The 27,175-nt window shown below is 33.9% G+C and overlaps 1 protein-coding gene across 1 annotated transcript; it reads left to right on the forward strand.

Annotated features, from left to right (window-relative positions):
- Window positions 1–547: 547 nt before the first annotated feature.
- On the forward strand, window positions 548–27,175 carry LOC128553827 (uncharacterized; the record flags this gene model as incomplete). Its single annotated transcript, XM_053535014.1, has 3 exons — window positions 548–643; window positions 21,429–22,025; window positions 27,017–27,175. Coding segments are annotated over exons 2-3 (741 nt in total), but the record flags the coding sequence as incomplete, so codon positions are not given.

Consider the following 27,175-nt stretch of genomic DNA (forward strand, 5'->3'; position numbering starts at 1 on the left):
GTGCGTATGCGTGCGTGCGCCTACATTGTAAATTATGTTTATGTGTGAGCGAATATTGTGAAAAATGGTCGTGGTGCTGGTGGATGAAGTGAAACCACCGTAAATGTAGATGTTTTGAAAAAAAATGTTTTCAAATTAAGAATTGACCCCATTTTCAGTTGTGCAGATTAAATTAATGTTTGTTACGGTTATAAATAATAAACTGACAAAAATGCAGCAAATTTCAGTGATGACGCAAAGGAAAAAAATAAGCCATTGACAAAATAAAGATTCAAAGAATTTGCCTGTTGCATGCAATTTTATAACTTTTGTGACAATGTGCGAATTGATACTATTAGTGGAACAGCGATTTGTCGCTGTTAACTACTCTTCAGTATGTTTTACTTAAGACAGGGCCCTTATAAAGCATAAAGTATAGATAAGATGTCGTGCGCATGAGATAAGATGGCATGCGTTAAAAAAAAAAAAGACCGTAGAAACGGTAGACAACCGAGATTAATTCAAAATGTGTTTTGTCCCACAGTGTAGTCCCTTGTTCCGACTATTACCTTGACATAGATTATTTATAAAAGGATTAACGCATGCGTGAAAGAAGTTTTCAACAGTTGAGCCCTGGAATAAGAAAATTAGACAGTATATTAAGGTAAATAAATACTGAAAAACTTCACTATTTATAAATGTTCATGAGATATAAAAGAAAAAACTATTATACAAATAAGTAATGGATTTATTTTGAGATATGAACCTGTTATTTATGATTTTGGTATCTCTTGAAACCGAAACAAGAAAATTTAAACGTCTTATCTGCATTTACTTAAATGAGGTCAGTACAAATTCACATACGACTGTTGCTTTTAATATCCTAATGCTATGAAATTAATGAATGACCATGTTTCAATGGCATATGGCAAAATATGGAATGGAGTCTTGGAGTAGAGTTATGGAGTGATATTGGAGTGACCTTTGAATGAAAAATGGAGAGAGCGTTTGCTGTCAAAATTCATATCAGATATCATGATTACATGATGAAGGTCATTAAGAAGGCAATTGGTGGAATGAGGTTGTTGTTGGAAATAGCGCAGCTATTGATGAAGATGATGATGATATTTTTCTGCGTTATCTGATAATGATGTTCATGTAGAGACTTACCCTAAGCCTTTTTTACACAAGGGAAACAATCCGTTTATATAGTGAAATTGTTGAGTGAACACCCTCTCTTAATCCTAATCATGCCCATGTTATATCAGTGCAAAGGAAAAGTAACCTATCTATGATAAATGCCATGTATGATAACACAGTTATGCATCCAACAGTCTTGAAACTGATTTCTTCGATTTTCTCATATTTCTAGATATTTTCCCCATACTTTGACGCTTATGTATGGGTAGTTGAGATTGTTCTCTTTCAAGCAGTAGCCTTTTCAACACATTTCACCTTGTGAAATTCTGTGGGTTTTGACTTCGTCTGTTTGATGACAAATTTCACCACAAAATATGTCCTTCTTTCCCCAGGGCATTCAATTATTTGATCTTTACATAGTTCTGTATTCAGGTTGCTAATCCGTGTGGCAAGTATGCATGCTTTTTTCATGATTAGAGGTAAAAAGTGCAAAGTTTGCATGAGGTTCTAGGTCAATAGTCACCTAAGCCTGTCAAATATTTCATCCAGGATCATTTTTTTTTCAAATTAAATAACTCGTTTTCAGGAAATGATATTTTAATAATTTTTTCAGTCCTTGTATTTTGATGCAGTTAACTATACATATATTTAATATAGATAGCTCCTACTTGAAGTTTGTATTTTCAGTTACAATGCCTAGTTCATGCAAATGATATTGCCTTTGCCAATGTTTTTATAACGCTGATGATGAAAATGCAGCTGATGATTTTAACGATGTTAATAGCATTGTTGATGATGAACTTGTTATTTTGTTAAATTGATAAAAAGAGGGAAAAATTACATGTAATTATGCTGTTTCTTTGTGATAATATTGATCATATTTTTCATATCGTTGCTGCTGTTTGTGTTGATGATAGTGAAGGTGATGATGATGATTTTGATAACAGGATGTTTTTTATGTTGATGTTGATAGCGAGTAGGATATTTTCATTATAAATATTGTCAGTGAAATAAGAAAAATCATATTGGTGTTTTTGATGATAAAAGTGTAATTGAAAACACTTGTTTTGAATTGATACTTCAATTCAATGTAATAACTGTACATTAGGTTTTAATTTTTAAATCACTAACATCAGCATTGGAAAAATCCTTATGGTCTTTTTAGCAATTATATTGAACTAGAAAGTTTATGATTGGAACTTTTACATTTTTCAAATTGTTTTAATATCAGATAAGAATTTCTCAACCAAAACAAAACTCATGCCAATTTGGACGCATGAAAACATTAACCTTTTTTATACTATACATCGAATACACTGGGCTTATCAGTGCAAGTTATAGTACGCTGCAAGGGTATGTTCTAATCTCTGGCCTGGCCTGGCCCGATGAGCCCAATTTTCGACTGGGCCGGGCCAGGCCAGGCCATGCCATAGATTTCAGTTTTGTTAAAGGTGAAAGTGATTTCTACAGAATCTTTAAAATTTGACTTTTGAACTTGTAATTGAAGAATATGTTTGGATATTTCAGACATTATATAAATACATTTTGACTTGCTACTCATCAAAATTATACACCTGGGAATAAGCCTGTAGCTAACAAAACTATTAAGTCTAATTTAAAGGTGATGCCTGGATTAAATGTTATGAGTATTATCTGGGAATCTTCCCCTCAATTCACTCTTGACTGGTGTCTTGGTTTTAACCCAATATTGAATAACCTATATACACGTATTTTTCAGTATCTATTGAGGATTATTTAGTAATGTCCGAAAGTATTGGCCTTCACTCAAGAATATTCCGTATGCTTCCGTAAATAAATTTTCGGTACCCAAACTTAAATAAAAATTCAAATATTGAAAACCAAATAAAATATAAACATTTCTTTATCACCAGGTCGTATGCAGATTATAGTTGTGCTGACAAAACGTTCAGCTACCAATCTCGGGGATGTGAGTTCGAGACACCTGTTTGACCATTTTCATTTTTTTTAAATTTCATCTGTAAACTTAGCATGCAGGAAAACTGTCACACTTATCGTGATTTATTGTTCATTTATTGAAAGAAATACTCAAGTTTTTAACATTCTGCTACGTACAATTTATCACCAAGAGTGTTAGATATATTTGATAAAATGTTGTAAGAATAAAAACAGTATCGATAAAATGACATTATATCGAATTAATGAAAACAGTCTGAATTGAAATCGAACCCCTGGTAACGTGCGTGAAAGTCGGAGAACTTATCACTACGCCACTGTGCCATTAGTAAACTATGCAGGTTATTTTGGTCAATTCAGATATTTTCAGGTTACAAATATTGTGTAAAATAAACAAAACGCCCGAAAATATTGGCGAAGATTAATGAGTGCCACCTGTCAATACTTATAGACAACAACTGCTATCCCCGTTCCGGGATCTGGGATAATATGATGTGGGGAAGTGATAAATAAATTTTGTAGTTTAGGTTATATACATACTGAATATTTTTTGTAAGACTGCTTTTATATCGCTCTAAGTATGTGAAGAAAAATCCTACAAAGTTTTATGAAACAGGCTCAAGAGCATCTTTTAGCGTTTAAATATATCAGTTAGAAATAACATAAAACACACTGATAAATATTTTTGTAATATATAACATAACAACATATTACATACTAAAAATCATATACATGCATATACTAATCAAGAATAAAGATTACGTTGCTTCACATATCAACCACTACTTCTCTTTTATAATTTGCAATAAAAAATAAGTTCTCCATTGGCAATGAACATGGGCCACAAAGATGAAAAGACTCTGAATGGCAGTTATTGGGGACGTGTTGTGGATGAAGTTTTGGTGAGTAAGAAACAATACTGAGAAACTATGTCAAGTAAAAGTCATAAAAACTGTCAAAGTAAAATACAAATCAGGACTCATCTCAAAAAAACATTAATAACTGAAACAAAGATGGCAGGGAGTTATGAAGGGACATTTAGAGACTAATTGAAAATCATTACTTCCTTCCGGGCAGACAGATGAACAGACAAATGTCGGCGCCGGTGGTGGGGTGGGGGAGGGTTTCAGCTCTTTAATAGCTCTCGTGACTTTATCACAGGAAATGAAAAGAAAACTTAGATACACCAAACTATCAAATAATCTAAATGCCAACACCCAGACCTCTTATAAGAGGCCCCACAATGAATATTAATTTTATTACTCATCCATAAATTGAACATCAGCTTGATTAAACCAAACACTCATTAAAAGTTCAACTGAACAGTTAAATAAGAGGTCAGCTAAGGATAGTAGGGACACAACCTGTAATTACAATTCCCAAAGAGATGCATTCACTGCATGCAAATATTCAGCTATATTGCAGCAGGTAAACTTAATAATGAAATTATCCATTAGTTTTTAAAAGTGTTATAGTTGACATTAAATAATTTGATTACAGAAAACCCCAGTAGTTATCATTTAGTTACACCATTTTCTTCAGTGCAAATCCGTATTTAAAATCAGGTGAATGATGGCTAATTAATGATTCTCCAGAGGACTGGTTCCTCATTCTGTTAGACCTACAGCAAGTAAACAATACAGGTTAATACTGCCTGGTACTGTAATTGTATATTTAGATTTTATGCCATTTATTTCTATATGTACAATAAAATCTAGCCTGGCTTGGCCTGGCCCGGCCCAGACGAAAATTGGGATAATCGGGCCAGGCCAGAGATTAGCACATGACCGCTGCAAGACTGGGTACTCCTTTATACCGATCTTATTATCCCGTTTTCTGATCAGAAACGTTCTTGAAAGAAAACATGCAATAATAAATAGAATTTGCTCTTGACGTGGAAAAAGGACAGTTTGAAGGTTTTAAGGTCAATTATTTTGTCATTTGCCACACGTTTCAGTTGTTACACCTGCAAATTGTCTCTTTAGTTTGTGCCTTATAAAATCCATTCATTTTCTTATTCTTTATGCTTAGGCACATTGAATTGTCACAGTGACTTGAATGACATTATTTTATCTAATATCATCATCATGATAATCGGCATCATCACCACAATCACCACAACAGTCATCATCATCACTACCACTACTATCAACATCATCATCATCTCTATAATCACAGCCATAAGACAATCATCATCATTACAAACACTATCATCACCAGCAGTACCATCATTATCATCTTCGTCACCACCACTTTCATCGTCGTCATCATCATCATCATCATCACCAACAAAAATCGCACAATATGATCATTGAGATTATAACAAAAAAATCAGCATTAACATCGTCATCACAAACACCAGTCATCACCAACACTACCATTATTATCATCATCATCATCGTCATCATTATCGCCGTCGTCATGATCATAATCACCATTAGTTTTACTGAAGTGTTTGCTGATGAACAAGATAAAAACAGTTGTGGTCGAAAAAGTAAGGCTTTGTTTATGTTATTGTTGTTGATGACGACTATAGGTGTTTGTTTTGTTGGTAATGATAACGGTGATGATTGAAATTTAGACATTTCCTTTCTTTAGGATTTGATGATTTTGTCTGTAAAGGGTGATAAATTGGTTTTCAGAATATCAGTGATGACGATAATGATGACGGTAACATAATTGTTGATAAACATTTTCATCCTAAAGACACGAACATCAATTAATAGTTTCTGTTGTAAACATAATTATATAACACAAATTATCATCTTTCCCATAATCAAAAGTATAACTACCAGTCTCACGTCATATTAAATTTTATTCTTCATACCAACAGTCACCATTCTTTTTATAGATTGCAACAACAACTGCAACATATATTAATCATTATTGTATTTCGTCTACGAAACTTCACCGTTAATACCACTGCCTTTCCTCTTAATAACTTTTCCAACTCTAAATGAAAAACCTTAATTAATTTGACTCCAAAATCTCACTCGAAATTAGACACCAAGGTCTCTTCAAGATATCACTCCAGACTCCACACCAAGACTCCAAAAAGGGAAAAGAAAATGTACTATTGATTAACAAATAGAAACAGTGCTGCTGGCACTGAACTGCTCAATGGTTGGAATGAAGAATATTTCAGGGACTTTAATAATTATCCTACAAAAAGAACAATTATATAAAATAGTCACTGATATCAGAAATTAACCCATAGGACAGTGGATGATAATGAAGTGATCTCATTGTTAGACTAATGGTGTTTAACTGAAGTAATATATTCTTTTAGCGGTTTATGCTGGTAATTAGCCCGATTAATTGTGAGCAAAGGGCTCTTTGATATATAATTATAGACTATAACCTCTCTGTGGAACGCCACAGCTGTCTTATGTCGGAACATTTCCTGTTATCATATCGGAGCGTGTTGTTAACTTGTCAAAACAGTGTCTTATTATATCAAAAATCCTGTTATTATATAAAATTGTTATTTTATAGTTCGACGTGTTTTGAGCCGTGACGGAATGATACACTTTTTCAATTGGGTTATATCGATATTTGCCATACCTGGCTGACAAGTCTCTCTGGACTAAGTTAATATGTGTGTTTTCTTTATCATGAACTCAATTATATCGCTGGTGCAATTGGTAGAACATAATGGTTATAAACCGTGAGATACAAGATTGATAGAAAGTAATGGCTATAAACCGTAAGGTGCGAGTTCAATCCAAGTTTACGGTCATATTTTATTTCTACTATACGCTTTTTTTTCAATTTTATTTTAATTAAACATTTTTGAAGACTCTTTAAAAAACACACACATTACATATTTTAGTCATAATGTTTGACTGTTTCTATATATTTTTTTGTATATTTTGCTACTTATATTTCAATTTAACTCATATCATATAATTTCAACTTCACTTGCTGTTTTTGTTGAAAACCCTTCAGCCGTGTCAGTCTCTCAGTCAGACGACGTATCGTAATCCGGGTAAGCTCGATGATTGATGGAAGATCATTAACTTATCGATTCAATGAACTGCATAGTTTTCTCGAGCAATGATATCCTTTGGACCATGCTTTCGTTTACATTCAATTCCGTAACTTATACCGTATTGCTATGTATTACGTATACGTCCCTATCCTTTGTTTGCGAAATTAACTGTCCAGCATAAATTAGTCACGGCTGAAAACACGTGGTCGACCTATACCTTGTCGAATCAGTGTCTTATTATATTATCTAGCCATGTTATCTTAATGCGCGTGGTGCTAACTTGTCGAAACAGAGTTTTATCATGTTAAAAAGCTATGTAAGCATGTCAAGTTGTGAAACATGTCAAACTTGTCAAAATAGAACTGACTAGTTAACATTATAAGACACTATTTTGATAATTTCACACCATACTTTAACCTGATAACGTAGCATTTTAACATAGTAAGACACTGTTTTGACAAGTAAAGACCAAGCTCTGGAATGAAAATATTAAATGTCCCAATATAAGACAACTGCGGTGTTCCATAGCCCTTCGCGCACAACCCACTACTACCATTTAAAACAATGCGGAACATTTTCCTTACAAAGTGTAGCACACAAATCGCGTCGCTAACTTTTGAGGCTTCAAACAAATAAATATTTAAACCTAATTTTTCAAAGTATAAATTACATGTCTGGAAAACTCATTCCAAATACAACATGTATAATCAAGATATGTCCTAACTACTGAGGAAACCTTCGTTTTACATGTTTTCCACTTGAACCGTTAATTTACTTCCTCAGTGTCAGTGTCGCTTGGTGCGTACGGAAGTGCATAAGTGCCAGGTGCGTTTTATTTATTTACTCGAAAATTCGACATACTAACTCGAAATGTCAAGATACTGAAATCGATATTTGAGTTACGTAACTCGAAACGAAATTTCGAAATACTATCCCGAAATTTAAGCTTTAAAACTCGAAATTTCGAGCTACTATCTCAAAATGTCGTGTTACGTAATTCAAAATTTCGTCTTACTAGCTCGAAATTTCAGGTTACTAACTCGAAATTTTGGGTTGGTATCTCGTGTAAACACGATTTATATCACAACTTTCACGTTGTCAGTACCTGTTTACGAACAAAATATGCCAGAATAGTTGAGGTATGAATCATTTATTTGTCTTTGACCTTGAGCTGAGAGACCCGGATCATAAGTGCGACATACCTTCTAAATATGGTTAACATTTGTGTCAAATTATTTTCAAATCCCCTTATGAATGTGGAAGTTACTGCCCGGACAAGAATTTACACGAATGCACGCACTGACACACAACGCATACACACATACACGTATGCAGGCAACCCCCTTTCACTCACAAGGATGGACAATGCGATTTTAATATCCTCACCTTCGGGGGCATATTAGGAATGTCCAAAGGTGAACTTCACCTTTGAGCTAGGTTCTGATCTTGCACAATCATAATAAATTAACTCATTATGGGGAACATTTGTACAATCCCTTATCGACCAGACAAAAAAACAAACCATGTTTAACTTATTCTTTGACTTCTAAGTGTGACCTTGACCTTGGAGCTAGGGTTCTGGGTCTTGCGCATGACACGTCATCATTTCATTATAGGGTACATTTATTTATTGCTGAAACCGAATTAAAAATACTACTATATCTGATATTTTCTAAACTTTTGGTAAGTCTTGTTAACTTTTTTGGAAATTATAGTTACTAACTCGAAATTTCAGGTTAGTGTACCGAAATTTCGAGTTCATAAGTCGAAATTTCGGGATAGTTAGTCAATATTTCGAGTTACGTGTGGAATTACATGATCAATAATAACCTCTAAACCCAAAAAAAATTATGAACAAAATGGGATAATATTGAAGCAACTTTTGCTGTAAAACTCAAATATAGCCTATCATATGGCAACATAGATGTATCCTAAAACTACGTAGATTTCAATCACAGTCATCTTCTGCTTATCTGTAACACTTCAAGAAACTGAGACTTCTTTTTTTCCTTAGTGTTTGTAATTACAGGATATCTATCATTATTGACAACAACGTAACAGCTTAACAATTTTCGTTCGTCATATGTTAGGCTATGTTAACATTTCATGTCTTATCACGGTAGGAAATTTATTCATGTTCTTCAAAGTATAACTTAAAGATTATTTTGATAATGTGATTCCCCGCAGTGAAATTTCAAGTTAAGTATCTCAAAATTTCACACAAAATATCGAGTTAATAAATAAAACGCACCTGGCACTAATAATATTGATCATGAAGTTTAAATCGCGTTGATTTCTACCACAGTTTTGATCCTAACTTCTTGAGATGCCAGTCTTTGAAATCGGTCTGCCTTGACGTCGAAAAATTGAGACTAGTTGGCAGTATGATAATACTCTTGTTAGGGAATAGGATGTTTCTTTCTTGCGACCTGACGAATTTCATATACCAGTCCCAGTTTGTAATTGTTTTAATCTCATCTTGTGGGCTTTTGACTATTTACGGAAGTAAGTCACATGTATATTGGAGTGGAATGTGCAAAGAAACAAACTTCGGACTTAAGTATTTGCGGTAGGATATTTACGGGCGAAGACCTCCGGTCAAGAAAACTTATGAATATTTAAAGGTACTCGCTACAGTTTTTCCGGACGGGTCGATATTTACCCCAACACCGTGCCAAATTGGTTTCGATGTAGCTTACTGCAGAGCTGGTGCGGTCTTCTGCGCATGCCCGGAAGTGATTATCTAATGTCGCGTACGGCAAAAAAATCGCAAATTATTGTATGTTTGCATGCATTTAATGTACAAACTGTGTAATATACTGACTAAAGTATAGAGTAAGTATCACCATGATTACAAAATATATACATTTAAAGTACTTTTAGTTCAAATTGCTTCAATCCGACATATACTGGAGTCTGTTATTTATACCAGCGCTCAAACTCTGCATTGAGTCACAGCTGTTTCTAATCCCGTACCGTACCCGTACCGTACATTCGTAAAATATAGGTTTTGTTTCAAAAAAGAGGCGGAAACTTTCATCGCTCTATGCCATCAAAATGCTTCAGAAACTCCTTAAAATCCGCTTATTAAGAAATCTGCCGTTTGATAATTATATATATATATATTTCTAAGTCAATTGCTCAAACACTGAAAGAGTATATCGTACCAACCTGCGTTGTATAAATGCCCGCTACACCCCCACCTCGTTGTAATTTGATTTAAGCGAAATCTAATATGTTGACCTATCACATTTCTTTTTGTTTTAGATTAGGTAGACATAACCAAAGGTATATGCGGAGTTTGATTAAATTCTGTTATGCGAAACCCGATAAAATAGCAGAAGTATTAACTTAAAACTGACAAAAATATGCAAAAATAGCCCTTGGGTCTGCTGAACAAGTATTCCTTTCTTTACAAAATCATGTTCTTTTGATTTCACTGAGCATGTTTCAAATAGATATATTGTCTTCCGTTATAAAAATGCTTAGATAATTAAATTTATGCAGATTATTGTACTTTACTGAAATATATTTTAGGATTACAGAAATTTTGAAAAATGTTTAAAGTATCACCATATCTAGGGGCAAATTAAATTGAAACAAAGCTGGTGACCTAGTATTTTTATTTCATTTTTAAATACATCATAACATGATCTTTTCATACAAAACATTTCATCAAAATCTATTATCGAAAAAAAAATTACAAAACTATAGCGAGTGTCCTTAACTGAACTGTTACCCTACACGGGAACGATCATCTGTGAAAGAAATATTAGAATATAAGGTTAATATTAGAATCTGGCAATAAAAGAGGGAAAGGGTCTCGGTAACAACCTTCTAGTTCTATTTAAATGATTAATATCCTGCATGTTTAATACTGAGTGTATTTAGAGTGGGGAATCACGTGACTTAAATCGATGACGTGCAGGGAAAAATGGCTGACACTTTCTCTCACAGACACTTGGGGTTCGGACCTTCACACACCCCATTCTCCTACGCCCCTGGTTAAGTTAAGCCAATATATTTTAGCATTTTACCATGTATTGAGCATAGGTGACGATAAAACGCATTTTGTAACATTTCAGCGTGTTTTTAAAAAATGCATTTTACCATCAATGCTCTCAATACTAGAAGATATGCAACATCTTACGAACACTAGGGAAACAATAGCCAGTTAAATGTTTAAATGAACCCCTACCAATGAATCACTGGTATCAATCGTCAGATCTGTTACCATTCTGTTAAATGACACCGGACCCGACAACTGTCGTTTGTATTCCGACGAGAAATCAATAAATAATATAAATCAATCTATCTAAATTCTATGGAACACTTCCTTGCGAATAGATCCCTGCTTTGAACTGCGCATATCGTTGCCGGGTACCAAAATTGATACCGTTTCGACTGCATTATACCGGATTATCGCTTCACCACGTGTTACACGAGGTTTGTTTTACATAAAGAAGTGATGATCTGGTTTAACATAGCCGTAAGGGTAACAATTTTGGTTCCCGGTTTATGACATGCGCTACACAAAGCGAGGGTCCAGCGCAAGCAAGTGTTCCCATTGTTCGTGCAATTTTGCATGTCTTCTAGTATTGAGAGCATTGATGGTAAAAATACATTTTTTAAAAACACGCTGAAATGTTACAAAATGCGTTTTTTGATCGTCACATATCCTTTATACATGGTGAAATGCTAAAATATATTGGCTAAACTTAACCAGAGGCGGAGGAGAATGGGGTGTGTGGAGGTCCGAGCCCCAAGTGTCTGTGCTTTCTCTCACTTCTGAAGGACAATCAAAGTATCTATATAGATAAACATTGTGTCGATATCATTACATACCATGTCATATGCCCCTTACAAAGAACACTCGGGGAAATTTGAATGCATTTGTCATTTATACTTTATTTTGAAAGAAAATGCAATTTTTAAAACATTAACAGCTTTTAAAGTAGTGCGATAATATGGAAATTTGAATGAGCATGCAATCGAGTTAAATATTTCCTGAATATTCCAGCTGTTCAATAACTGGTAACACAGATCTTTTCGGGTAAACCGCGGATCTCAACTTCATATCCAGTTAATATCTAAAGAAGACAAATAGCTCAAAATAACTGGTGGCAGCTCTGGCACTCTAAATCGGAAACAGATTTATAAAGATAAGAAAAATGATATTGCGTATTTTATTTTTATTTACATGAAACAAGTACATAAAGCAAACGATAGCTTTCATTTTTACTTTCATTGAAATACATTTGCTTTATGATATATTTTTTTGTACTTTGATCTTGGAGTGACCTTGGAGTTTAATTTTGGAGTGAGATTTTGGAGTCAAATTGAATATGTTTTTTTTATTATTCAAAGTTTGAAAGGTGGTGAAATTTCATAAGACGAAAAAATGGTTAATATATGTTGCTGTTGGAAACTGTCATAAGACTTGTGATTGTTTATATGAAGAATCAAATTGAATATAACGTGAAACTGGTAACTTTTGATTATGGGAATGATATATATATATGTTTAATATATAATTATGTTTACAATAAAAACTATTGATTATTGTTTGTGTCTTTAGGATGAAAATGTATATAACCAATTATGTTACCATTATCATTGATACCCTGAAAACCAATTTATCAACCTTGACAGACAAAATAATCAAACACCCTTAAAGAAAAAATGTCCAAATTTCAATCATCGCCATTATCATTAACAACAATATAAATCATCATCATTATCATATGCATGTCATTCTTATTTCACTGACAACATTATAATGAAAATGTTTTCATCACTATCAACATCATCATCAAAAATATTCTGTCATAAAAATTATCATCATCATCATCATCATCATCATCATTACCACATTATCATCATCATCATCAGCAGCAGCAGCAATAAAAAATCTAAACAAAATCATCATAAAGAAGCGGCATAATTACTGTTTTCTTTTCCCTCCCTTTCTCAATTCAAAAAATAACATCATCAGTGCTATTAACACCATCAGCTGCATTTTCATCATCGGCATTATAAAAACATTGACAAAGGTGATATCAGCATACTTCGTATAAACATCATCATCAAATAACGCTACAAACACTATCATAATCATCATCACCATCATCATCATCATCAGTATCTTTACTATTTCTAGCAACATTCACGTTCCACCACTTTCCTTCTTTATGATCCTCAACATGTAATCAATATATCTGATATGAAAAAAAAACCCGAAACATAATTATGATTTTAACTCTAAAATCTCACTCCATTTTTTCACTCCAAAGTCTATCCAAAATTACACTCCATGACTCCACTCCAAAACTCCACTTCATATTTTGTCGTATACCTGGCCAGTTATGCAATATTCTTTTCAAATGAAAAAGTCTTTATTTAAGACCGATTTAAATTCAGACATCGATAACTAAAACGTTCTTCGCAAGTAATTACTTCCTCCTTCCATAACAAAGAGTGTCCTTGAATACATGTAATTAAAGCCCATTTATATTTTGGTACGTAGAAGCATGATGTAACGGGACTACCCTCTTTGAAGGAGTTAAAATTTTCCTCATTTGACAAATTATGAACTTCCTTGAAGATATCAAGTATAGATAAACTGTCTATCTGCACTTTTTGTGGTCTGTCCGTGTACGATTACATGCGTGATCATTCGAGTAGTTACAGTTCGATTACTAGGTCATACGTGTTTACACCTTTCAACCCAAAATTTCTCTACTTAAAAAATGACCTTTCTCCTTTTTGATTATGCTTTGTTTTAGCTTGAGCTCACGTTTTTCTTATACAAGACACACTAAAATATGGAACCCTGAGTTTAGGTTAAAAAACACAATCTCCGAAATCGAACTGTAGGATGAGAATAGAAATATTTATAAACGAGCACGAATCAAACGATTATAGCTTTTTCTCTTCTATTAAACGTTTTTTCAGAAATATTATTTTACCGATGATCCTTTTTTCACTTATCCATATCTAATTTGCAAATGTTGTCACATACGCCATAGTTCAGCTAATTTGACGCGATCCTAGGAGATATTGAGATAGGTAGTGATGGGCCGACAAACGAATAATCGTCGGCGTTGCATTCATGACCGCGATCGCCGACTTCACTTTTCCGTGACGGATTAATTTCCTGGCACCCTAAACGGATATTTGAGTTGTTTCTTTTAATTTTAATTTCTGGTATTTACGGTTCTTTGGGGCATTTACGCCAAGGGAAACTACTCTACGTAAAAATGCCTTTCCTCCAAAGTCTCGAAAGAAATTGAGGTCATCTGTGATCAACCATATTTTGGAAGATATATGGCTTTAACAAAATTAAGCCGAGAAACCATCAACCTAAACTCTTGGCATTAGTATGGCAGTATGCATAGCATGCCGTAAGACTTACGCAAGCATATTAGCAAAGGTATTTTCTATTTTTGATTTTGTGGGATTGAAATTATTCCCATGCCATGAATATGCTACCACTTTAGATTTCATACAGTTTGCCGGGTTTTAGTGATGAATATAGCCAGTCTATCCCTCTGATCCATGACATTCCGTGCAAAGCATGGTTGCAAATTCATTCCGCGCAAAGCATGGTTGTAAATTATCTAAATACATGTACACTGCTGACTAGCGTACAAATTAAACCAACTATCAGTCAAATCGAGTCTGCAATATTTACTATTTGTTTTGTCCTCGTTGCTATTTTTCAGATTTTGTTAGGGCCTAATATATTATGTTGTTATTAAGTGATTAAGTATATATCTATTTCAAGAAGTTTAAAAAAAGCATTTGATAATTTTAGGATTTTATTTAATGATAACATCCTTACATCCTTAAAAGATGTTTCAGCAAATAACTTTTTATTTGCACTACAGTATGTTCTTTGATTTTAATGCCCCCGAAGGTGGCCATATTAAAATCGCGTTGTCCGTCCGTCCGACCGTAACTTTGTAAATTCTTGTCCGGGCTGTAATTCTGTCATCCATGAAGGAATTTTGAAATAGTTTGGCATAAATATATTAACCTTAATGAGACGACGTTTCATGTGTAACACTCAGACCCCTTTCTACAAGGTCAAGGTCACACTTGTCACAGTCTGTTTTGTGTCCGGATCGTAACTTTGCCATTCATCAAGAGGTTTAAAAAGTACTTAGCATAAATGTTTATCAAAATGAGAATCCTAGCTCCAAGGTCAAGGTCAGACTTCGTGTTCAAATGTTAACAGGGTTATTTTTGTGTCCGATCCATATTTCTGCTATCTATGGAGGAATTTTGAAATATCTTGGCATAAATGGTAACTATAATCAGACAATGTGTCACTCGCAAAACCCAGATCCCTTGCTCCAAGGTCAAGGTCATATTTAGAAGTCATATTATAATATTATATGGTTTGGTTGCTGTGCCACTCCCCCCCCCCCATGTCAGCCCCCCATCCCGTCTAACAAGACATATGCATCCCCACTCCTATACTCAGATCCTCACTCCCTGTAATTATTATAAGTACTCTTTCTTCCCAGCCACCATAGTACTTTCGAAATTAATTAGCAGAAATATATTCCCCGATAACGAGTAAACGTGTCGTGCATAACAACCAGACCACTAGCTCCACGGTCGATGTCACATTTAGAGGTTAACGGTTTACATGGTGTGTTTCTTGTCAGTTCTATACCTATTCCGTCGATGAAGACATTTAGTAATTACATGGCATGAACGTTCCCTATATTGAAATGACGTGTCAGACGCAAGTCCAAAATCTCTAGTTTCAAAGTCAAAGTCAACAATAGCCGATTAAAAAGTTAACATTTATGTTTCTTGTCCAGTCAATAACTCTGCCATCATCAAACATTACTTGTCACATTTTTTCCCTATGATGAGTAAGTGTTTCATGCTCAAGACCCAAACCCTAGCTCTAAGGTCAAGGTTACCTTCGGAGAAATATTTTCTCTTGTCGAAAAATTAGTCATACCTTAACTATTCTGGCATATTTTGCGCATCGAACTGTAGCATTCTTGGACAAACCTCGGGGGCGTTTGTCACTAATAGTGCCATCTCTTGTTTGAGCTTCAATTCTAACTTTGAGAGTTATATATATTTGTACTTATCCCTTTAAAATGTCAAGGTCAGTTGTGGCTATTGTCAAGTTACCTTAAAGGCACACCACTAACTAACTGTAACCTTTTGTATTTCCATAATGCTGTCTGACTAAAGTACATCTCCTATTACGCTATACTTAGGATCTGAAGACGTGCTATTGATAGCCTCGTTCTGACGACCATTCCTTTAGCCAGTCAGAAGGCTAACTTACAACATTTTGTAAGAATAAAAAATCTATATTTAGACTGGGTTTTTGATAGTTACATTTTTTATGACGTAAAGTGTCAGATAGCCGGTTAGCTCTGTCAGTAAAGCGTTAGCTCTGTCGGTAGAGCACTTGCTCTGTAAGCGACTGGTCCCGGATTCGAGTCCCTGACAGCCTACACATTTTTCTTAATCTTTGACATTCGAACAAGTCGTCTGATTGGTTAAAATAAAAAAATAGATTTGCGAAAATAAAAATAGCAATTCTGGAAATCAAAAATATACAGAAGACGATTAAGAATGGGTCCTTCTCGGATCTTCGTTTAGAAGATCAAATACTTCAGTCAGATTGTTCCATAATTGTAATTATACATTTTGGTATGGAGAAATGAGAAATAGCAAGTGTCTAATTACAGTTTGACAGTAAGAGATATAAAGCTAAGACAATGTATTACTAAATATATTATTCAATTTATGTAGTAGTATGCACGGTACTTCACGTATTAAGGTGAGTTTAGATCACACTTTGTTTCTATATACAGTGTAAGATAGTTATTATTCTATTTTTTTTATAAAACTATACTGAGAAGAGAATGACTGAGTAAGTTTGCAGATGTAGTTATAAAAACCGGACTGAGCTTGTCCACCTGTCATCTTGTAGAATAGTTGTATGATACCAGTATTACCAGAATTATTTGCACAAAGTTCATGTGGGAGGAAAAAGTAGACCACTAGGTATTGGTGGGTCTTTAACTCTTCTGATTTGTTAAATACCGATGGATAAAAATAAATGCTATAGCCTATAATTAACGGTCAATGCGAATACGTTAATGTTACACACCGATAGCCACACGAAAACTACATGCAGATATAGACTTGCCACAGTTCTCTACTGCGAAAATCTAAAGTGGTAATTTTGACTGGGAATTCACGGCATGAGTCGTTAACTAAGAATTAATAAATCTTTAATACTTTTTTGTTCCATTTTTTTTTAATTTGATAACACGTACAATATCACTGGATAAGTCCCTAGTGAAATATTAAAAACAAAGAAAAATATAAAACAGGGAATGCCACGCACCAAAAGCGCAGCCTCCTCAAAACGAACCCCCCAGCACGCAAACGCGTGCACCACACACACACACACTCAAAGCTTACACATCAGGACAAAACGAACAACACACACACACACACACACACACACACACACACACACACACACACACTCAAAGCCAACACATAAGGACAAGACGAACAATAAGCATACACACACGCGCGCACACAATGTCAACACACAAGGACAAAACGAACAAACAAAGGAACACAGTGGGGCACCGCCTTGGAACGGTCAGTGGCAAAAACACCACTGGGGAGCTTAAACCGGTTTATGGTGCGCACCCAACCTCACTCTTACCCCCACCATGTTCCAAAGACATGGGACAGTGTAAATAAAAGTAATCCCCTCCAGGTGAATCTCTAACACACGTAATGGAAACAAAAAGGCATGGCATGTAAAACACAAAAATGCTCGTGTATAAATATATAAAAAGCAAACCTTAAGAACCAAAAACGTATGTACTCGATGCCTTTTCAGAAGACAGAGCAACAAGAGAAACACCCTTAAGGGCCCGACGAAACAGGTCAGAAGACAAATATCAAAACAGTTCAGTCCTGGTAGGATTTAAAAACTGCTCATCATAGAGTCCTCCCCCTCTTCCGTCAGACGCAATCAAAGAGGGAAGCGTAGTGTCCAACTGTAAACGGGTTGAACACTAAACATGCGGTATGTCTCAAAACAGTTGGGTCGTAACCTCTTTTAATAAAACGTTTGATAATCTTTCCAAATACATTTGGAAAATTACCATGACCCAAGATCTTACGAAGTTTGTAAACCACATCCCCATAAAAAAACGGGTTTAGAAATACCTTCTCGCAGAAGTGTCTTTAAATTACTATTGAATTTTAAAACTAAATCAGAATTACGATAATAAAATTTAGTAAAATATTTACGCAATTTGTAATAACGGTAGCCTTGCTGAAGAAGTTTACTTGTAATATATTGATTACGTTCATTGAAATGCTTGACATGACTACACGCTCTGGCAAACCGAATTAATTGAGAAATATATACCCCATAAGATGTGGCCTGAGGTACATCCCCATCCAAATGGGGAAAATTTACAATACTAAAATTAAAATCATCCTTCTTGTCATAAATTTTGGTATGTATAATATTGTCATAAATAGAGAGATGTAAATCTAAAAATGAAGCATCAGTATCCGAATTGTTAGTTTTAATTAACTGAAGCTCCCTAGGATAAATAGTACCCACCAAATGACAAAAAAACGGATTATCCATATTAAGAATATCATCCAGATAGCGTGATGTATTATTAAATGCAGTTAAAATATCTGCTTGCGTATCTGGAGAAAGGCTCAACATAAAGTCTCTTTCATAACAATATAAAAACAAATCTGCGACAAGGGGTGCACAATTTGTTCCCATGCGAATACCAACAACTTGTCTAAAAACTGCATTCCCAAACCTGATGTAAATGTTGTTCAATAAAAAGGAAAGGGCTTTACAAACTTCGTCACAGGTCCACATAGTATAATGTTTAATAATATTGCTAGTAAAAAAAGCTTTATCAAAATTGCAAGCGATAAATGTAGCATTCTCTCTGGCAAAAGTCTTTTGAATTAAGACGAGTACCTGATTTAAAGTTTACTATCTTCACAAATATTTTACTTTTATGGTGTTAACTCACTCTTGTTTATGAAGGGATACAATAAAAGTAGGATATTTGATGTCTGTGTGGTTCATTTCTTAAGTAATGACATAAAACATACACTGTGAGGTGAATTTATAGATATGCAACTAGAGTAACCGATTATCCGATTATATCCGATTAATCGAATCGGTTGGCTTGTCCGATTATGCCGATTAATCGGTTGGCAAATCTAACCGGTTTGCCCATCACTAGAGATAGGGCAATATTACGACTCACGTCAAACACTTGGAAGAAGCAATTTCCGATGAAATTTTCACGCTATAGGTTTAAATGCCGATTATTTCACGAATAGGACGTAAATTCAAATAACCGTTTTTAAATTTGTACCACGAATTGCATAATAATAATTCTCCGAGAGTTGGACACTATTTTTCCAGAATAAATTTTCGACAGAAATTGCTTGAAGTACAAGTTTGCAACAAAAAAAGAGCTTGAACAAGATTTATTTTGGTTTAGCACTATCCTTAAAACATGCAGAACCAAACTCGTGTATAGAATTCTTCACAGTTAGCTGTTTTGTCTCGTTCACGGGCCCCAAAGGTGTTTGATCATTAGAATGTAAAAACGGCAAGAAACGACGCCATTCAAATATCAAAACATGGACATGACCATTTTATAACTTCAATAACTTTGAGAATTCGAAATCTACGACGCTGAAACGCAAAACCGAGTTTGACGTAGACATAGAACTGATGCATGCACATATCCATAGAGTTCAAAATACCATAGAAACCAACTAACCTGATAAAAAAAACAAGCGAACACACGATAACTTCAGAAAATATTCGCCATTTTGTAAGTTTGCAACCGTTTTGCTCGCTTGAACCAAGTGTGCAACCACTTCACGTCCGCCCCTTGTGTGTATTCTGCATTAAATACTGCAGGTCAAATTTACTGTATGCTCTCAGAAAGTATCAATACGTGAAGACATTGCGGTAACCGGAGGGAAGCGGATTGCAAGAGGCATATAATAGGCTACAGAATTTTTTTTTCAATATAAAATACCTCGATTTTCTTGCCAAAGCGAGATAAATGACTGTCATATTTCCATGCACACCGTCATTCAAAGTCACGTGATTCCCCATACTGATAAGTTTATTGGTTTATCACAGAAATTTGAGATTGATTGTCATCATATGCGAGTGTAAATGTCTCTTAAATCACTTTTATGAATGTGATCAAGGGAGTCCATAAAATATTAATTTAGTAGAATTCCACTGCTTAAAATGCTTCTAGTGGACGTGGGAGTGTTGCACATTTCATTACCTTTCATTAACATACTCAATCGAACCGTCAGTTTGCTATTAATTTAATTGCATAGTATGTTTCCAAACTATTTTTTCTTACAAATATCTTACATATCACAATAGCAGTCTTCAAGTGCATGTAGCAGCTGTAAAAACTATCACCGTATTTAGATTTAGTGTTGGTATACTTTTTTTATTGTTTGTGATCATGTATTCTTTTCAATTGTACTATAGAAATCTGCTACGGGGTGTGAGGAGTGCTCTTGAATAGACTGTCAAACCAAATTAGCTGCATTCTATTTTTCTGTAGGAATTTCTTATGGATTTTGAAATTTATTTTAACAATGCAGTTTCTACGATCACAAAGGTTTATATAGAGATCTAGCAGTTACTTGAATGTCGATCGTTCGCGTCATCTGTCTGTTGAAAAAGTTTATGGCACAATTTTTTTAATGCATTTAAACAATGAAAGTTCATACACATGATCAGAATGAAGTGTAGGTGTGCATTACATATTATTTCAGAGTAAATACAAGCCTTGGAGTGATGAGCACCTTTGGACATAGATAAAATGTGTACAATAGGTATATCGAAATAGATCAAATATGGTCCATAGATTTTTTATATGTTATCCAAATGAAAATTTTTACATATTATTACAAGGACATGTAGTTACGCGTGGCATGTTTAGGATCAGCCAAATGATTGCAGAAGTATGTACCCTTGGACTCAGACCAAATATGCCGACATGCATTTATATGTGCATGGGAGTTTGTGGCTTGAGTTTTTTCAAGTTTCTAATTCTAATAGATTCAGAATAAAAAGTTTATAATAGACGACTTAGTTTAGATATGCGTGACAGGTTTTTAACGTTGTTAAAAGATAATAAAAGAAAATAAAAAAAAACAAGCAAGCTTATGAGCCTTTGAACATTATTGATAAAAGAAATTTGTCCAAATAGAGAACTTTTAAAGTAGACCTGAAGTTTCCATTTACTTGATAAAGGGTTTACCAATATTTTATATTTCCTAGATTTCCAAACATGTAATGGCCGGTGAAGACTTGAAAAAGGATCTGTATAAAAATTGGGTCCGTGGTGCAAAGGGTTTAGAGTACTTACAGGAAGGACTTCAAGACTTCGTTGGAGATAAAGTGCAGCATTGTCGTAACCAATCTTTACAAAAAATAACAAATGGCTTGCCGACAGGATCAGCGCATCAATGTAATCAGTGTACGTCTCAAAATCTGTTGCCAGAACACGCGAAAAAGAAGACCGCCTGTAACAGAAGCACGTGCATAGAAAGAAACCCAAACAACTGCTTTGGTAGTAAACCACATGGTCGTAGAAAATGCCCGAACGGAATATGCAGTAAATTATATGATGAAATCATACTTGACCATTCCTCGATAGATCCGCTGTGGAAGAACACAGATCCAAGTACTTGGTGTTCAGATCCGCTCGGATGGAGCTTCGGAAAATGTTTTCAAACAACAACAAGCCCGGGTACATCAGCTAGCACAACAGATGCTGCCGGACTCCTTAGCATTCTTATCAATAACATATCAATACAGAACAACTGGCTAGCGTGCAATGACATGTCTTCAAAAAGAACGTGCCCTTTTAGCAGGGTAGGTTTAATATAGTTACACATAATATCATTACATCCTCGGCATTGTACTTAATCGATTATCGTCTACATGTACAATCAATTTATTTGATTATATTCTATTGAGTGAAAATTTTATCACCTGCAATGATTTTCCTCATTTGTTTTGTTTATGGTCCAAATCCTGAACTACGTATCAATTTAGTCCAAGTTTGAGGAATTTTAACCAAAGCATGATTAGTCATGATGCGATACTTAACCTAATACACAACATAACTTTTCACCCTCGTAGGCTGCTAGGTCTTTAATCAACAAGGATATTTCTTATTTACTAATAAATAAAGGTGGTTTCATTTATTTGTCAGTTAAACAAACACAGTAGTCAAGCGTTGTATTTTCTGTAGCAGGACTTTGTTTGTCAGCATTCCAACATGTAATATGCCTGATTAACTACAGTGTATAATGCTTTACTGCCCCTGATTGGAACGACCTTTTTTTTTCAAAGCCTACTGGGAAAGGTATGTTTATCATGAGTTATAAGTCACAGTTTTGAAAGAGTGCTAGTTTAATGTTTAACTTCATAAACTCGTTTGCAAAATATGTTGTGCATTCATAGACAGATCGTGCACCATGAGGATTTGATAAAATCAATATCTGTCTCGATATTAATATCGATATATCAAGTATCAGTTGCAGAGAAATAAAAGCGAAATAATCTAGAAAGATTCTCATATCTGACATTCATCCTAGAGTGAAATAGAACTTAAGCATTTTAAGACAGACAGATTATTTTGTTTAAATACTATTATATTATTTAAAAAGTGAGCAGTTTCAATTTTTCATTTTATTGTTGTTTGTATTAGAAACATATTATTTTAAAACGTTTTTTAAACTTCGAAAACATGTGCATTAGGATTATTCTGTTTGTTTCATTAATCGGTAACTTGCTTCTGAATTTATAAGATTGCTAACCCAACAATCTAAATAACACTTAGAATTGCATGACGTTTGTTAAAAAGAAGGCCTTTAAATACAGCATCAAAGATGTTCTCTATTACAGATAGGCTCGTGATTTAAACAAATAAGGATATGCATGAAAAACATATACAGCCAGTGTAAAAAATATGATCAGAATATAAATGTGTATATTCCAATATATTTTCGTTTGTTTGTCGTCCGTCCGCAAATCTGGATCCTGCGATTACTCAAAAAATTTTCAAACTAGGTTTATATAACTCGTTATGTATATAGAGGGCAATATATAGATTATGCACGTACATGCCTTATGCTTGTAAGTCAAAGGTCAAAGTTACTATTGAAGATCAAGTAAAAATCGTTTCTGCTCCATAACTTTTATATGTATTGATGGATTATCCCGTTGCTACACATAAACGTTCCTTATGATGAGACAATGTGTCAACGAATTAAATATTTACGGAACATTAAACTGGTTTATGGCAAGTCAAACGTTGCTAAATTATATATGTATGTTATTATTATTGTATGTTTGTTATTATTGTTCAATGTTTTGTCATTCATATTCTAAAAGTCATTATTGTTATTCTATATTTTGATATCTCATTGTATCTTTGATATTGTTATTTAATGTCGTGTCATTCATATTCTAGGTCGTACCATTGTTATTGTATATGTCGTTATTGTTATTGTATGTTCGGTATTCTTATGGTAAACGTCATTATTGTTATTCAATATTTCGTTATTCTTATTGTAACTTTGATGTTGTTATTCAATGAATGTCGTGTCTCTCATATTCGAAGTATTACCATTGTTATTGTATATGTCGTTATTCCTATTGTATGTTCGATATTCTTATGGTAAATGTCATCATTGTTGTTCAATATCTGACGAGTCTATTTACAAAACGTGCCATTCTTATTCTGTGCTACTTGTTTCGCGGGAAATCGCACATACAATAAGAATATTAAGCTTACAAAAACAATAATGAATATACAACAACATAACGTCTATTACAATAAGAATATCGAACATACAATAAGAATAACGGCATATAGAATAACAATGGTAACACTTAGAACATGAATGACACGACATTGAGTAACAATATCAAAGATACAATAAGAATAACGAAATTTAAAATAACAATAATGACTTTTACCATAAGAATATCGAACATACAATAAGAATAACGACATATACAATAACAATGGTAAGACTTAGAATATGAATGACACGGCATTGAAAAACAATATCAAAGATACAAAAACAATAACGAAACATAAAATAACAATAATGACTTTTACCATAAGATTATCGAACATACCATAAGAATAACGACATATACAATAACAATAGCAAATTTTAGAATATGAATGATTAGTGATGGGCCGACAATCGGTGACAATCGAATAATCGTCGGCGTTGCATTCATGACTGCGATCGCCGACTTAACTTTTCCCTGACCGATTAATTACATGGCACCCTAAACGGATAATTTAGTTGTTTCTTTTAATTTCTGGTATTTACAGTTCTTTAGGGCATGTACGCCAAGGGAAACTACTCTACGCAAAAATGCCTTCCTCCAAAGTCTCGAAAGAAATTGAGGTCATCTGTGATCAACCATATTTTGGAAGATATATGGCTTTGACAAAATTAAGCCGAGAAAACCATCAACCTAAACTGTTGGCATTAGTATGGCAGTATGCATAGCATGCCGTAAGACTTATGCAAGCATATTAGCAAAGGTATTTTCTATTTTTGATTTTGTGGGATTGAAATTATTCCAGTCGTTAACTAAGAATTTATAAATCGTTAATACTTTTTTGTTCCATTTTTTAAATTTTATAACACAATATCACTAGATAAGTCCCTAGTGAAATTAAGACGAGTACCTGATTTAAAGTTTACTATCTTCACAAATATTTTACTTTTATGGTGTTAACTCACTCTTGTTTATGAAGGGATACGATAGAAGTAGGATATTTGATGTCTGTGTGGTTCATTTCTTAAGTAATGACATTAAACATACACTGTGAGGTAAACTTATAGATATGCAACTAGAGTAACCGATTATCCGATTATATCCGATTAATCGAATCGGTTGGCTTGTCCGATTATGCCGATTAATCGGTTGGCAAATCTAATCGATTTGCCCATCACTATGAATGACACGACATTGAATAACAATAACAAACATACAATAATGATAACATACAGATATAATTTAGCAACGTTTGACATGCCATACTGGTTAACATGGTACCAACTTTTGAAACATACATATATATAATATGTTTCAAAAGTACATGCGTAATTGTTATTGTATATGTCGTTATTCTTATGGTATGTTCGATAATCTTATGGTAAAAGTCATTATTGTTATTTTATGTTTCGTTATTGTTTTTCGTCATTGAGCATTTATATATCGAACTATACAGGCGGTATTTACGCCGTTGCTGTGTTGTTTTGATTTATGCTACCCTTGAAAAAGGCTTTTTTAAAAAGCCGAAAGCGCTCGGGTTTATAATTAAACTTTTGACACTGTTTGAACATATATTTTTTCTCATACTCTATAATTTTATCTTTATGTTCTTGTATCCTTCCGGGATCCAGTGTGTTTGAAAGGCATTTCGTTGATGTTTTTTTCTTTAATATCTCACTTATGTTTAGAGTCTTTTTCAACATATATCGAGTTTTTATCAGCACTTTGTTTTAGATTTGTTGAGATTCTGTTTTCACGTTTTTACGCATTTGAATTTCTGCCATCACTTTGTTATATAAATATTGCATTCATGAGAGTGTGATATGAAAAAATGTTCATCGCGAGATATTCATATTTCGAGGGGTGAACATTTTTCATATCACCCTCTCAGGAATGCAATATTTATTTTATTATAACGAAACCTGATAAGGGTCAAAGCATTTACTAGAAAATCAACATAATGATTTATATTATACCGAAAGCTTATAAGGATCAAAGTATTTACTTGAAAATCAACATAATAATTTATAACATTAAAAGGTAATTACTAAACAAATAATGAAGACAGAATTTCTTTTTTTCTAAACGAAACATATAAGTGTGAGCACTCATTTTCTTAGTTAGATCATTATTGTGGTAGTTTCGATTCAATATTTGATGATTTTTTTTTTCGAAATATTTTGCACGTAGCATAAAAAGAAACGGCTGTGATCGCACATGCAAGAGCACCAGAAAAGGGTAATTTAATCTTAATTTATAATTATACAAGCGCCTCGTCTGAAAATTTATCGACTCAGTCTTTTAATCAATGCGAAAGTATCAGTCTCTCAACGGGTGATATGAAAAAAATAATGTCACATGCGCAGAAAAACAAATTAACACTGTTGCGCATGTGATATGAAATTATGGATCATATCACCTGCGCAGAAATTGAAAATAACGATTTTGCACATGTGATATAAAATCTCTGGGGAGTATAATATATTATTCAAGTTAAACTAATGGGAAGTTTGCATTGGACATTATCTGAGGTATAATAATAAAGAATATCGAATCTCTGTCATCAATTTGATTAAGCACACCGAATTTCTGCCATTTCTTTGTTTAAGCATATCACGTTTCTACCAGCTCTTTGTTTAAGCATATCGAGTTTATGTCTACACTTTATTCAGATATGTTGAGTTGCTGCTAGTTATTTGTTTAAGCATATCGAGTTTCTGTCTGTTTTTAATTTAAAAATATCGAGCTTCTATCGTTACTTTGTTTCAGTATACCGTGTTGCTGTCTGTATCTTATTTATACACAGCGAGTTTCTGGCAACACTTCAGTTGATTCTTTATTCGATTATATCGATTTTTGAATTGACTTTGTTTATAATTATATATCACAAGCATACCAAGTTTAAACATTTTGATTTTCTACCATAATTTTGTTTATCATAATTACTTTATTTATTTAAGGAGATCAAAATTCTGCCATCACATTGTTTAAACATACCGGTTTCTGTTTGCACTTTGTCTAAACCTATCGATTTTATGTTTATTCTTTTCCAGGCGAGAGACATACGTAATGCAATTATGCATAGTTCAAAACTCGAACTTGATGAACCAGTTTTAGGCTATTATTTAGATACATTCATAACAGTCCTTCAAGATGCAAGATGTCTACTCAGCTGCGATGAATCGCAACAAGCTGTTAATAAACTATTACAG

This window comes from Mercenaria mercenaria, unplaced genomic scaffold (genome assembly GCF_021730395.1).
Source record: "Mercenaria mercenaria strain notata unplaced genomic scaffold, MADL_Memer_1 contig_4359, whole genome shotgun sequence".
Lineage (NCBI taxonomy): Eukaryota > Metazoa > Mollusca > Bivalvia > Venerida > Veneridae > Mercenaria > Mercenaria mercenaria.